Source organism: Nymphaea colorata, chromosome 10 (genome assembly GCF_008831285.2).
Source record: "Nymphaea colorata isolate Beijing-Zhang1983 chromosome 10, ASM883128v2, whole genome shotgun sequence".
Lineage (NCBI taxonomy): Eukaryota > Viridiplantae > Streptophyta > Magnoliopsida > Nymphaeales > Nymphaeaceae > Nymphaea > Nymphaea colorata.
In genome coordinates this window covers 13,503,100-13,517,869 of record NC_045147.1, presented here as the reverse complement: position 1 = coordinate 13,517,869, position 14,770 = coordinate 13,503,100, and the positions used below count along the sequence as shown (strand labels likewise).

The following is a 14,770-nucleotide window of genomic DNA, read 5'->3' as shown; positions in this document are numbered from 1 at the left end:
TCCCACACAATTGAACGGCGCAAAAACTTTCACACATTGTCCTAGAATCACACTCGCCCTATATTTTGAAAAATAAACTTCAATTTTAAAAGAGGTTATCTATCCAATTACCACAATTATACTGTGAAACTGTTTGTTATATAACGGGTCAAAACCATGTCCGAAGAGAACAAAGATGGGGCCTAACAGTTCCGCTGAAAATAAAAGCCACCTGGACATCTTTAGCATCATCAGTCACTGTGAATGTGCTGTTGATCGCTCAATCTGAATCGTAACATGACTGATGTTATATTCTCTTTGGATGTACCCAATCACATTATCAAGAACCTGGTCAGCATCAGCATCTGGTTTTATCTCCACATGGCATGCCAATAAAACCTTGCCAACAGTTATCGCCCATATATGCAACTCATGGACAGCCTCGACCTCCTCCATTTCACACAACCCCTCCTCCAGCCTCCTGGCATCAATCTCCCTTGGCGTGCTCTCCATCAAAACTTCAAGAATATTTCTGAGCATCTTGATTGTTGTTGCTAGTACAATGAGAGAGAAGAAAAGAGTGCACAGAAGATCAATGATTCGCCATTCTGGCTTCCACCAGATGATAGCTCCACCAATCATTACTCCTATACTCTGGATAGTGTCTCCAAGTACGTGGAGATAAGCACCTTGAACATTGATATTCCAACGCTTGGACTTACCAGTAGACACAGAATTATGTACCGTATCAGCACAGCTATCTTCTGAATGACTAAGCAAACGCTTATTCAATTGATCATCATCAACAGGACTTCCCTTGCTTTGTGCTTCATGTTTGTGCTTTGAGTGGCCATGCTCTTTCGCATGGTTGTGATGTTCTGCCTTATGCTCTTCTCCATGCACAGAATGAACTTCTATGTTCTTCGAATGGCAATCTCTCATCCCCTGCCTGCCTTGTTCTCCATTGTGTTTGCCTTCCCCATTCTGAGTGTCAACTCCACAATGTTTGGTGTGGTTCTTCTCCTCATGCACGGAGTGACCTAGATCATGATGCATATTGACAATACGACCATGGTCATGATCATGAACATGGCCATGACCTCCAGATCCATGGCCATGACCTCCATGTCCATGGCCATGGCCATGATCATGGCCCAGCACAAGAGCCATGATGATATTCACAATTAATCCAAAGAAAGCAACAGCAAACATCAAAGAACCTTCAACATCACCACTATCATGTACAATTCGATGTATGGCTTCAAAAACAAGAATACCCGTAAGAAGCCAAATCAGCTGTATGGAGACTAGAGTTCCCAGAATTTCAATGCGGAAAAAACCATAGCTTTGTTGAGGTGTAGCTTCCCAACCTGATGCCCACAAGGAAAAAAGTGAGATGCCAAAGGCCGTAACATCTGATAACAGGTGTGCTGCATCAGTCAATATGGCTAAACTATTGGCCTTAATGCCACCAACTACTTCTATGGCCATGAAAATAATACAAAGCACTGCGACCCTCCAAAGTTTCTTCATGGAGGCCTGTCGCTCTTCTGCATTGCTGCCACCACTCGCACTGTCTGAAAAACCACATGTTGCAGCACCTCCACAACTCTTGTTTCCCAGTTGGGTTGGCTTTCTTGCATGGATCTCCCTATTGATTTCAATTATATGTGCACTGTGAGAACCCGAAGCTTCCATCTGAAACATGAATATTCAAAAACCAATTACTAAATGTCACAGCATGCAGACTTGCAATTCTATGTGCATGAAATTTTACAGAAATCTGTGACCAATTTTTTGGGAGAAAGATTCCCAACAATAAGCTAACAGAACTTAGTTCCTAACCTTGAATAACACCACCTGGAAATATAATAACATGAATTGCAACATAACCCAGAAAAAGTAACTAGTTTGAAGCATGAGTAGATCCTACATGCGATGGACTAACAACACCCAGGATCAATATCACCTCAAGTATCAGCACCTCGAAAAGTAACACCTAACTGGAGTCAACTTCAGTTGAGAACATCAAGGACACAAATCTCAGACAATGAAGATCATCTTGAACGAATAAAAGAAACAAATTCAAGAAGGTTAGTTATGAATTGAAGAAGGTTAGCTCTTGCTCCTGCTTCTATTACTACCATTTTGACAAGTCTACAATAAGTGCAAATGTTACAACCATCTATCATACATAAAGGCAAATTTTGAAAAACAACCGGGAAAATCATTCCAGTGGAGATTACCAGGTAAGGTGACAAAATAAACTTACAATCAAAACTACCATCTCTCCTTAACTCAAATTTAGTTAACATAACAAATAACTTAAGCTGATCCTTGGCAACCGCCAATCCACAACCCTTTCATTTTTCTGAGACCAGCAAACATCTCCTAATCAAAGTTTACATATCAAAAAAGTTGCTAAATCGTGCAATTTCATGAAGTCCCATCTAAGCAGCTTGTTTGGCAGAAGAATTTCATTGTCCTCGACATGCTCAGCACTAAGTCATGTCAAACAAAGCCAGTCAGTGTTACTTATTCCAACTCTGTGACACAAAGAGACAAGTCCTGAAGCTATGAAATAGGGAGAAAAGGAATTTCCTCTTGCATCAACATAATTTAGCTGTTGCAAAATTTCTATAAGACAAAAACCTTTACATTAACAAAGTCCTCAAAATTATTGATGGTGAGGAGATACCCTTTCCTTATCAGGATGAAAAGGGAAGAGCAAACCTATTGTTTTGGCCTTTTAGGTATTGATGGAAGAAGGATCAACGAAAAGGGTAAAAAGGAAATGCATGAATGCTAAAGCAGGAAAAGTTCAGCTGCTAAAAAAAAAAAAAAAGTAATACCTGGAGTTTTTAACCGCCCTTAAGAAAAACTGAGAAGACTTATCAGAAGTTTGAACTGTTGTAAGCAATAAAAACACTTATCACTTCACCTAGAAAATTCAATCTTAGAGTATACATCTTTTGTCTTTAAGTTTTAACCTTCATCTCAATGTCATTTTAGGCAATTAGCATGAAAAAGTAACCTGTTTTCTTCCTCCTGTACCATGCCACTTGCTTGTATACCAAAATGTAGCGTTGGAGAATGTTATCTAGATAGCAAGCAGCAATGAAGCTTCTAAATAATCAAACCGGCTTCCTGCATAGCAAACCTTGTGGTTCATGAATGCCCATCGTATGAATTTGAACCTATGTTTGCCACTACAAATTGCTTTCCTCTTATTATTGATGACTGTTAGTTTGTTTCTTTAGCAACTGCTTGCACCATTTAAGAAACACACACGCATAAAAAAATGCTCTCACCTAACTTTCATGAAATTAGATGCACTATCACAACTACATCTGCATTATGTTGCATAGTTCTGTTATCTTCTTCTGGTTCGAAGAGGTGAATGGAAACAATGAACTAGCCATCTTTTAAAAGTACAGAAGAAAATAGCGCCAGCAAATAACATGCTGAAAGGAACTTCGGACAAGTTTCTCCATACATCATCCCAAAACTGCATAGACCACAACGAGGAAAGGAACTTAGGAGTACCAAAATGTCAGTACTGTGATGAGTAAAATAATGATGGTAGCATTTGTACCGAGGGCACAACCTGCTTAATCATAGCCAAATTACCCTTATTAAAAGAGCTGTAAAACAGGGGCTAAGAAGCCTCAAATTGCGTGCAGAAGCATATAATAACGCCTATGGAATTTATTGACAAATAGCCAAAAAAGTTTTGATATAAAAGACAACATTTCGGAAAAGACAAATTGCAAGACACAACTGATGTAATAAAGCCTGCCCTGCAAATGTTCAATTCTAAGACCACACAAACACATCACCTGGATTTCAAACACCAACTATGCCAAAGAAAAATTACACGTACTCTAACCGAACATTAGATCAAGCAACATAGAAGTTATGGCTGACCATGGAAAGGCATCCAAATCAAACAATTTCTCAACAACATGCACTGCTCAAATGACGAAGTATTTGAAAAAGCACTATTAACTCGCGATCTCGCGAACATCAGCGCAAAGAAACGAATACAGTGATATCACTGCTCCTAAAGCAACCGAAAGACACAATTTTCCACAAGAGGATGGACATCTTTCTTTGCTGCTCCAACAGAAAGGCCTAAATCCACAGGAAGAGCACATCACGTTGGTCTCCCTCTGTCTCTCTGCTTCAGGCATCTAGCATGCTGGGACCAACGAAAGAAGAGAAACCTGACCGGAGGGGAAGGCGTAGATCATTGGGGTTGTGCAGCAGAGGACGACACCAGGTAGAAGCTATTTTTTGTCGGCTGAACGTGTCAACCTCAAACATGACGTTCAACAGGTTTGGTTGTCACTAAATAAGGACGTTTTGATGCAGAGATGCTAGAGACTCCTCCATTATGCAAAAGAAAAACGATCACAAATATAAAGCTGCTCTTGTCGCTGTCGGCCGAAAACGATCAGCCCTCTTATTATTGAATTAAACTGAGCCATAGACAAGCCTTCGCATTATCAAGCCGGCAATCAGCGTTCATTCTCTTTGCATGCGAGATATATATGGCATGCCTCATCCGATGGACAATCCGGTGACAGTAATCAACCAACACAAAAGCACCCAAAGCAGCGAATAGGATCAAGGAAACGCATGATTGTGTACAATTGTAGAGAGCCATATAGCAGGAAAAAGGGTCAAACCGTCAAAGATGATAACCAGATTTAAACAATGGAAAAGATGAGCTCCAAAATTTTCGAACCATATTGAAACAACGAAAAGGATCTTCTCAAAAACGTTCGAGCCAAGGCGCAGAAGGCTTCCCAAGTCCCCTGGTCCCCTGACTAAATCAACAAGACGAAAAACAAAAGCGCCGGAGTATTGATCTTACGCGCTTGAAACAATCATCCCTTCAAAAGGCAAATCCAATAGCGCCATTAACTAGCAGACCCAAATGCTTAAACTCAGTGGCACAAACAAAGTTCCCTCCCTTGACCACTTTGAGGAAACCCAACATGGAAAAAAGAGAGGATGGAAATAGAAGGAAAAGCAGACATCCTCACAACTCATCCTCATCACCAACTATAATCTCAAGGAATCCTTCAAAATTCTTCGGGAGTAATTCCTGGGCAGAGAGACACACCTTTTGGTTTCTTGCGAGTGAATGCGCTTAATGACGATTGTACGCACTCAGACCGAGAGCGAGAAGGCTGTGCGTTGCTCAGCTATCATTGCCTCTGTCAAGATAATATATATATAATATACATATATATATACATAGACGGAAAGCAGCGTCCAATCCTCAATTATTAATCACCTAAGATGATCAATAATAAAAGGAGAAAAACATCTGTTGGTGAGAGAGAAATACCATGGGTAATTGCGCATATGAGGGGGCTGTGTGGTGGTGAAGTTGGGGGAAGAGCGGGCGCGAGAGAAAGAGCCGATAAAGAACAAACCGCAAAGAGAGAGAGAGACGAGAGATAAAGGTTGCAGAGAGATAAAGGTTGCAGATTCCGGTAGATTCACATGCTCGGTGGCTTTATAAACTTCCTAAAAGGCGTCCACGTTTCTTTAATCTTAGTGGCGATATCTCAGCAGAGACATTGATCCCTATCCCTTTGCATGATTCTTCATTTCTTTGTTTCGAGGTTACCAGGAATAACGCGTATCATGACGTGAAAGTACTTGGTTTTTAATGCCCTTCAATGAACTTTAAGTTGCGTTTGGATAACATTCTCGAAAAGTATTTCTTATCAAAATTTGGTTTTGTATAAGTCAATTTTTTTTTCCTGCGTTCTTGGTGCATGACAAAAGTTCGGCTCATTATTTCTGAAACTCCGTTTGGATAACAAAAATGAGTTTTGAGAGCTGTTTTTAGAAATTAGTTTAAAGTGAATGGTAGTTAATTTGCAGCTAATTAATTTAAACTGTAGGTTGCAGTTTTTTCAAATATCCATTGGCTTCATGGGTCTCTGCCAAGTAGATCTCCTCTAACGGATCCCTTCACAGGCCGTCATCTTCGCTTTGATTCATTGATGGTGGGTGAAAAAACATTTGCAAAACTTACAGTCGATGAAAAGTAACAGTCCACAACTTGTTCATCTCCACCGTCAAAGACGTGCTATGTTTTCATGATCATTCGATAAAATAGGGTAAACGAACATTGTCTTCTAGCATCGACACAGCTGACTGACAAATAGATGCATCATCCTCAATATAGCTCAAAATCTCATGTGAAGCAACAAGACCATTTTATATATCAATGACAAGTTTAGTCATTAGTTTTTCACGTGATGCACTGCACCTTAGGGCCCGTTTGATTCCCCAAAAAAAATTGATAGAGCAGTTGAAATACGTACGGACAGGTGAAATTTCACCCTCCCGACACAAAAAAACATCAAACGGGGTGTAATTTTACCCCATTTACGATAAAGTGAGCGGGTGAAATTTCACCTGCACGTCTTCCTCCCTCCGCAGTAGACGAGCTCCCTCCCTAGGTTAGAAGTTGGGGGTGCATGCTGAGGATCCGGCCGATGTCATCGCGGCTGAGTCCCATACTCCGAAAGCAAGACTTGACGGTTCTGAGGCTGTCAATGGACGCGGACCGAAGATTGGGGTTCTTCGCAATGGCCGCTGAGGAGTTAACCCATAGGCTCTCGAGGTAAAGGAACTTGCGGCGAAAGAAGAGGCCAGAATCGGAGATGGGAGACGAAGAAGGGGAATTGGTGGACTTGAGCGGCACAACAAAATGAAGGTCAGTAGGGGATGGAGTAAACAACGAGTGAAGGAATATCGGGGCTTTGGAGGGAGGCCGGTACTTGCGAGAGAGGTCGGAGGAGGAAAGGGATCCCCATGATGTCGATGAAGTTCGTGGTAGAAATGTCTGGATTACAGAAAATGCCATGAGGAAGTTGGTGGTGCTCACGCTGAATTTGGAGCTGGGAGCATGTGAAGCGTCTTTGAATTGGGTGCTCCTGCAGTCGACGAGCTCCCTCACATTGGCGATTGGAGATGAATTGGGTGCTTCAGAGAAGAAATTGAAGAATGGTAACATTGATGTGCCTATATTCAATGCTGAGAATTTGCAGAACAATATGAAAATTGGTTCTTTTTTGAATCCCTGCAATTCTTTGATGTCCTGTTGTTTTTTTCCTTGAAGGGTGCATATTTTTTTAAAAAATTATACACAAAATTAACTGTGATGGACCTAAGCTTTAACAAACTTTCAGGACCCATTTTGAGTGACTTCTTCATGTCAATGTCCATGAGAAGCTTGGATTTGTCTAATAATAGATTCACAGGAACCATTCCTTTTCAAAGCTCACATAGTTGGGTGCTATGCTAAATGACCTGATAGATTATCTGGTGACTTGTTTTTTCTAGACAGTTCATTAATTTTTGGTGCTCATGAACAGTCGAGAGCCCCTGTAGAAGTTCTTGGGAAAAGCAGTCATGGAATTAAGCTAATACAACTTTAATCTACTGTAGTTTTGAAAGATTTTCAGCGTTAAATTTAACAGTTACTTCATTTTTCTACCCTCTGCATCAAACAAGATTAAATTTGTCACGTTAAATTCTTCATGTGCATCAAACATGACCTTAGATTGGAAGAGGGAGAAATTTGATCATGTAATTTTTTTAAAAAAAAATTACTATGGTAAATTTACCGCATTAAATTTTACCTGACAATCAAACGAGCGCTAGTGGACAAGTATTCTTAGTAAAAAGCCTGCTAGAGGAAACGGCATTTTCAGGAAAACACTTTCAACCCAACACAGCAAAAAAATACGTGGTTTGCCTCCAAACACGCCCTCAGCGTGCTTCAGTTCCCAACTATTTCTGAATACTTTCAAAGAGTTATTACTTTTAGCGTGTTATATAATTTGTCATTTATATTTTGCAAAAGTTAAAATTTCCAATAATTTTTGCTGAGAATTTTACAATTGCGTACAAGATCCGATTTAACAGGGAAAGGTCCGTATTGGCAGGCCGCAGGCATATCTTTTCGTTCGGCGTGGATTTCCCATTGATTGTGACTAAGACGGTGACATGCGTTGTTTCAAGTGCTAATTGAAACTTCTTTTCATATTTGTCAGAGTCTGGATGGCCTTTTTGCATAAAAGAAAGGATGGTGGTGGAACTTATGGAGGAGGAGAAACAGCGTCTTCGGCGGAGAAGCTGGTGAGTGGTGCATGATTGAATTCAATTATGATCCAGTTCGGCCCCACAATTTAAAATAGCTAAATAAGTTGCAAAAATGTTTGGCCGACGGGCGGGCGACGTGGAGGACGACGACAGACCAACTCCTTCGAGTTGTTTGAGTTCCAAAACTCGTTCATTCATAAGACGACCCGTTTGTTCTAGTTATGATTTAATTCAAACGGTTTTCAAAATACTCAGCACTGAACTTCAACATAAAGCAGCAGACATGGGGCTTCAATATTTACCATTTAATATGTACAATACATATTAAATAACGTATTATACTAGATATACTACACTTCATTAGTAGGTGGTAAGGTGTATTACTACATAACCAAGTTAATTATATATATATATATATAATACAAAAGGGAAAATGACAAACTTTCTTTTAAGAAAACAAAAAATTCGCATGCGATATGTCAGGACCGCTGGGTTGCCTAAGTGCGCCTGGGGGTGCCCAGGCGATATGTCAGGCAGCGTAAAAGCTCTCTTTTTTCATCATCAACCAAATCACTGTTTAATGACTCAGGATTTTATTTATTCATCAACCTTATCGCTATTCTTTTGTTTTTTTTTTTTTGAAATCAACGAATAGATGTCTTACAACTTAGATACCTCATATTTCTCAAAAAAAGTGGTTGAACTGATGGAGGATTTGGTATGATACTTAAGAGATAGATGATATCGATGGATATTCAAATCTTTTATAATGTATTGGTTACAAAAACACACTAATCTACTACAAGTGCATCCATGGTAGAACGGAAAGGGGATTTTAAATGGAGGAATAGACCTAGCAACATCATCTAAGAAACAAATGGTACATTTTAGGCTTGTCAAGGCTGGTCCGACGCTACAATCGCAGAAATGCAAAAACCAGGAGTTACCATTTTAAAAAATATGAAAAAATACAGTGCAAATTAACAAAAATTTAAAAAGAAAAGGAAAAAAGATCACAGAACTGCCTTCTTTTTGGGTTCAAGAACAGGAGGGTCAATATCGATGCCCATATTCGCAGCAGTGCCAGCAATAATCCTTATGGCAGATTCGATACTTGAACAGTTCAGGTCTGGCAACTTCTCTGTTGCTATGGCCCGTACTTGGTCAATGGTTACCTTCCCCACTTTCTCAGTCTTTGGGTCCTTTGAACCCTTTTCCACACCTACAGGAGGAAAAATAAAGCTCCAACGGTTTAATACAGGTATCAACAATAAAATTCCAGAGACAGTAGCAAGTCGTGATATGATCCAGCAAGATAGAATCCCAAGTTATAATTCAACTTCATAGCTGTAGTATACTATAAGGTGAGGCAACAGTTTCCAGTCATAAAGGTATCAGTATTCATCATCGAACCTTCACGTTTTTGCATTTGGGCACGCAGTTGTGCAATCAATTATATGGGTATGACCAACGAAAAACATGAAGTCCTCATAATTTCGGTAGTATCAGAAGAAGGAACCCACATGACGGGGATCAGTTACCTTAACGACCAACAAAATGACCAGAAGGACATTCATATCAATTTATAAATACAGACTAGGTAAGAATTGGAAAAACTGAATGACATCCTCATAGTTTATGAATTCCTGCATAATGGATTTGCAAGGACCTCCACATCAGAAGAGTACTAAGTCCACATGTATGGCACCAGGGGTGCAGGTATTCCCAATCAAGAAAATCTCTTATAACATTGAAATCAACATGGAAAAAGCTCTGCCAAGCATCATTGCAGTTGGATCTCAAAACCAGTCGTCACAATGTCACATTATTACTTCTTTGGAAATTTTACGTACATTAATTTTTTGTTTTAGTTTTAGTATTTTAGATAATAAAAATAATCAATTCCCTGATATCTCAAAGGATATCTGGTAACCATAAAAGGAGTACTTGAAACATGACCTATCAAGGCATAGATACCAAAATAATGAACACATGCAACTGTCAACTTTTGGACTCTTGTTGGCCTGAGAACTAGAAAAAAGGAAAACGGAGAGGAAATATGCAAGTAAAACTAAAAGGTAAGATAAAGCAAAAAGATGACCTCTAAGTATGCTTCACAAACTCTTCCAACATGAGCAGACAGTTTGTTTGTTTTTGACAATCTCAGGAAAGGATACGAAAAAAGGCAATTGCCTACAATAAACTATAAATTTTTGATGACTACATATTGATTTTGCTACCCATTTCCTTTCCCAGTACTGATGCACGTAGTTCTTGCATTCTGACTTACCTGGTTGCTCCCTTTTCAGTACCAAGATGAGTTCCATGTATATCACCTCAACTCTGAATTGAAGATTGAGCTTCTACCAGCATCACTCACGAAATTTAACATCTCAACCACCAATTTATCTAACTTTATAACCTCATGATTTCACAAGTTTCAGTTTTCATGCATATGATTTTGAAATTCAGGATTCAGAGTGCAGATCTTGAGCTCTTGAAATTTAAAGCCCCAGAAATTTATCAGAAAGATCCAAGATTCCAATCAAGTAAAAGAGTGAACTGTGAAGATCAAATCCATAGCCAACAAATTTTCTATCTTTACCATTGCTTTTAGATCAAATGTTGGCAAGTGCTTGTAATTCTGCACTCTTAGAAGAAATCAGTTCCCGATAATTTCATAGCAAAGATCAGCCGAGAAAACTTAAGTGCAAAAGTTTTCCCATTATCAGAACCAGAAAGGCACTAAAATACGGTGGTGCATGTGCATGTGTGTGCAGTTCTTGAAGTGCCCAAGGAGAACAAATAGAAACAAATAAAGTCCGCTCCACCTTAAGCTTGAATGCAGTCATCAACTCCACCTTAAGCTTGAATGCAGTCATCACTATAAATACCAATAACTAAACAAAATAATGAATTGACTTGGTGAACATGTTATTGAAATTATATGATCAAGGGAACTGTTTGCCTTCCAAATCCACAGACAAAATGCTACCCTCTATTTTGAAGGGTACAGGGACTGCACTTCGATGCCCCAATTGAGACAATAACTGGCTACCCTGGCAGAGACAGTCAGTACCATTCACATTGAACAAGTTGAACCTGTGCAAGACCAAACGAAAGCTAGCACAAACTAATTGTTCTTAACTATCCCATCAGTCAATTTAAAATTCTTGAATTCCTAAATTTCATAGTGTGTAGCTTCATCAGTGGACATTATGCAGCATGTCTACAGAAAATAGTAAACCTTTTGAATCATGAATGTGTATCTTGTTATAAGTAACGGGTCAAAGGTCCAACCATTTGGGATATAAATTATTCAAAACAACAAAAAATGGAAGGCAAGCAACACAGGTGAAAACTAGTATGAAAATATTCGACCAACAGATACACCAGATAGCTTTCTTTTTCTCAATGCATCAAATAAGTGCAATCATACTTTTGGCTGCTAAGTTCTGCCTACCCAGCTTGATTACCCAGAAAAAGAAAAAGCTTTCCTACGCCAAGAAGATAACAAAATACACCTTACATAATGCAAGTGGGTCTAATGGTCAAAGAATGATGAGTGAACCCAATACTTCCTTAGCAAGACCATGGGCATATATCATAACTTTTATACAAGTGGGTACAACGGTCCATGTCATGATATCGCAACCCAAGATTTCCAACCGATAGCATGGACCTATATCATATTCTAACCTTAAAACTTTCCAAATTCGTGCCCAAATTTTCATGGTATAACAAATACATGCTTAAATTACTTTCATTTAAACACTCCTTTTATGTGTAATTAGGTGGCTAAACGTAATATATTTAAACACTAGCTGTTTTTGCTAACCGTTCAAAAAATTGAGCGTACTTCCGTAAAGTTTCTAACCTTTATTTTTTTCTCATGTGTACTTGAATTAAGTAAACAACCGTATTGCAAAATAGAAATCAAGTGACAAAGTAAAACATACTACTAGTTTGCTCACGAGAGAGAGAAAGAGGTGTTTACGTGGTCAGGTCTGCAGCCAACATCAGCAGGCAAAAGCAGATCAAGAAAGTTACTATCAGAGACGAAGATTACAAGTCTCTCAAAGAACCGCGTGTAAAAGATTCACATATACACCATAAATATGTTATATAAAATAGAGAAAGAAACCTAATTGTTCATGTATATCACCATTGCACGGTCTCAACAAGAATTGCTTGTACAGAATTTATGCATCATCGCCGATTAACCGCTACAAGTATCACCTCAGGAGAACATGAAGCAATTTTCCTTCATATATCCCCTTGTAGAGGCCATCAAGTTGTTCGCAATGTGTTTTCACAAATAATTCTACAGCACAAATGCTTCACATTCATGGATTCCAAAAGGAGAACAGTCCAAAAACACCGCAGCTCGTCTCTCATAAATGATGTTAAAATCATGGATAACGATTTACCTGCAGCTTTAAGCAGAAGAACCGAAGCAGGGGGAGTCTTGAGAATAAAGGTAAAGCTCTTGTCCTGTCTCATTTCAATACAAGACGCAAATCAGTCACACCTCCAGGCATCAAACAACAGATAATTCGCTTCAACCTGGGAAATAGTCCAACTGCACAAGGAAAGAAAAACAACAAAAAAGGAAAAGAAAAGCACCCAACATACATCATAGACCGTTATTTCCACCGGAATCACGTATCCAGCCTTCTCGGCCGTCTTGGCATTGTACTCCTTGCAAAACGCCATGATATTTACACCTTTAGACCCAAGAGCAGGGCCGACGGGCGGCGCCGGAGTGGCCTTTCCGGCATCCAGAGCAAGCTTCACTATTCCAACCACTGCAATTTCAAAGCATCCCCACAAGAACTAAGCAATTGGTAAAACCATTCAATTACCCTAAGAAGACGGTAAGCCAGCAGCATTTGGTTACCCTTTTTAGCCTTTCCAGCGGGCTTCGGAGGAGCCATGGCTTTGATGGTAAGAGTTCTGGAGGTGAGATAGAGTGGCTGATTCTGCAGGAAGTGGTGAGTGACGGACATCTTCTTCAGGGAAACGGTCCCCAAAATTGAAGATGATAGCTTGTTGGAAGAAGAGGAAGATGATGGGGAGGAGGAGGCAACATTGGGTAGAGTGACATATGATGAGGCAGCCATCGTTGGCGCGCAGAGACGGGCGCGCAGAGAGATGAAGAACGAGAGAGAAAGCGAGGGAGAATGAGGAAGCAGCAGTCTGAAGTGATAACGTGCCGGCTAACGTAACGTCCCAACGGGCGAAGGCATAGCCTTTATCTCAGGTAACAATATAGTAAATCTAGAAAACAAGTTCCAATAATCTAAGCCTTCGATTGCGTGGAGGAGGGGAGTGATTTATGCATTGGCAAGATCAACTGGATTAATGGGCAAGCTGCGAGCATTTGATTTATAGGTCACCACTTTGTAAGTTGGATATTTCCCAATGTATGTGACCGTTTCTTACTTAGGGTCAAAGCTTGCCAGTAATTCTCAAACAGGCTTAATCTACTTTTAAAGAAACTTCTACGAAAACACCTTATCTTTCCTACGGTTTTCCAACTCAGAGTTAAAAATTTCAATCAAGTTTAATTCAATATCAATGTGTTCGTCTTTATTCTATGGAAAGAAACAAAAAGTATATTAAAAACCCAAATGAATTTCTAATAGTAATAAGAACACAATATGCTAAGCCTACTCTCATTGAAGGACGTTCTCATAAGATTAAAACTAGCATCAACCTGAATTAAGGGAACAAAATTGTCAGAGTAGTTCCCATAAGTTAGTTTTCTTCTCATGAATTACAGAACCCCTTTAATTATACCTAGACATACAATTGCACATCCCTATCTCTTTAAATTAGTTAGAGATGCTTTATAATTGTCTCATTAATTAGCAATATTTTTTTAACCATCCACTTTCAATCGCATTAATGAACTGTAGGCGCAGCTCTAAAGGTTCTTAGAGTTGTATATATATTTGAAATCTATTAAAAAAAGTAGGCGTTTCCTAGAATATTTTGTAATGGGTATAATGATCTGGTACACTTAATGAGTAACTTGACAGAAGAATCCATGAATGGCTTTAGTTAACACTAAACTAGCTAGCCATGTTTTAATAATTATTAATTAGAAAAACTGAAACATTATACTGCAACAAAAGCACACTTTACCCAGTCTTTTTCAAACATAACATAACATGTTAAATCATTCATCTCAGCCTTATGTATAGAAGGTATGCAAGGTAGGCATCACTCTAATAAATGCATTTCAGTTAGCTATCACTAAAATTTTACAGGTGATCTTCAAAATATATTTACATATTTTTAACTTCGGAAGGTAACAATGAAAACCCAAAAGCGTAACGTTTTCTCAAGAGAGCAGTTATTCAATTTATGTCTTTCTTTGGCACCCTTTAGAAAATTCACATCCTATCCAAAATTTGGTTTATTTAATTGGGGAGGAAAATTAGTCTTAGAATAAAATTTCTCTAGATAATGTACCTCATCCCGATTTTCCCAAGAATAAAGGGGTGAACCATGTTCATACTGGGGGTCCTTAATTGAGTACAATCATATGTGAGTGCACGAACTGCTAAGGTCATGATCGCATACTAAAAGAGTACTGCTGCTGCCAAGTGATACGCATGTTAAAAGTTTAAGATCTTTTGTTTGATTA

General features: G+C 39.1%; 2 protein-coding genes across 7 annotated transcripts; both read right to left on the bottom strand.

Annotated features, from left to right (window-relative positions):
* Positions 1 to 63: 63 nt before the first annotated feature.
* LOC116262165 (metal tolerance protein A2-like) lies at positions 64 to 5,592 on the bottom strand. 6 transcript variants are annotated; one of them, XM_031641302.2, is made up of 4 exons: positions 5,339 to 5,592; positions 5,111 to 5,204; positions 3,291 to 3,487; positions 64 to 1,677 (listed from the first exon to the last, which is right to left on the bottom strand). In XM_031641302.2, exon 4 carries the CDS (start codon positions 1,675 to 1,677, stop codon positions 235 to 237), a length of 1,443 nt encoding a protein of 480 aa, XP_031497162.1. In that variant the 5' UTR covers positions 3,291 to 3,487; positions 5,111 to 5,204; positions 5,339 to 5,592; the 3' UTR covers positions 64 to 234. The 6 variants fall into 6 exon arrangements, with proteins under 6 accessions (XP_031497162.1, XP_031497161.1, XP_031497163.1 ...); XM_031641301.2 differs by lacking the exon at positions 3,291 to 3,487 and having other exon boundaries at positions 5,339 to 5,591; XM_031641303.2 differs by lacking the exon at positions 5,339 to 5,592 and having other exon boundaries at positions 5,111 to 5,331.
* Positions 5,593 to 8,829: 3,237 nt separating this feature from the next.
* Positions 8,830 to 13,360, bottom strand: LOC116263435 (50S ribosomal protein L11, chloroplastic). The gene is made up of 4 exons (XM_031643206.2): positions 13,016 to 13,360; positions 12,751 to 12,923; positions 12,546 to 12,609; positions 8,830 to 9,337 (listed from the first exon to the last, which is right to left on the bottom strand). The coding sequence occupies exons 1-4, from the start codon at positions 13,236 to 13,238 to the stop codon at positions 9,129 to 9,131; spliced, it is 669 nt and encodes a 222-aa protein (XP_031499066.1). The 5' UTR covers positions 13,239 to 13,360; the 3' UTR covers positions 8,830 to 9,128.
* Positions 13,361 to 14,770: the final 1,410 nt, after the last annotated feature.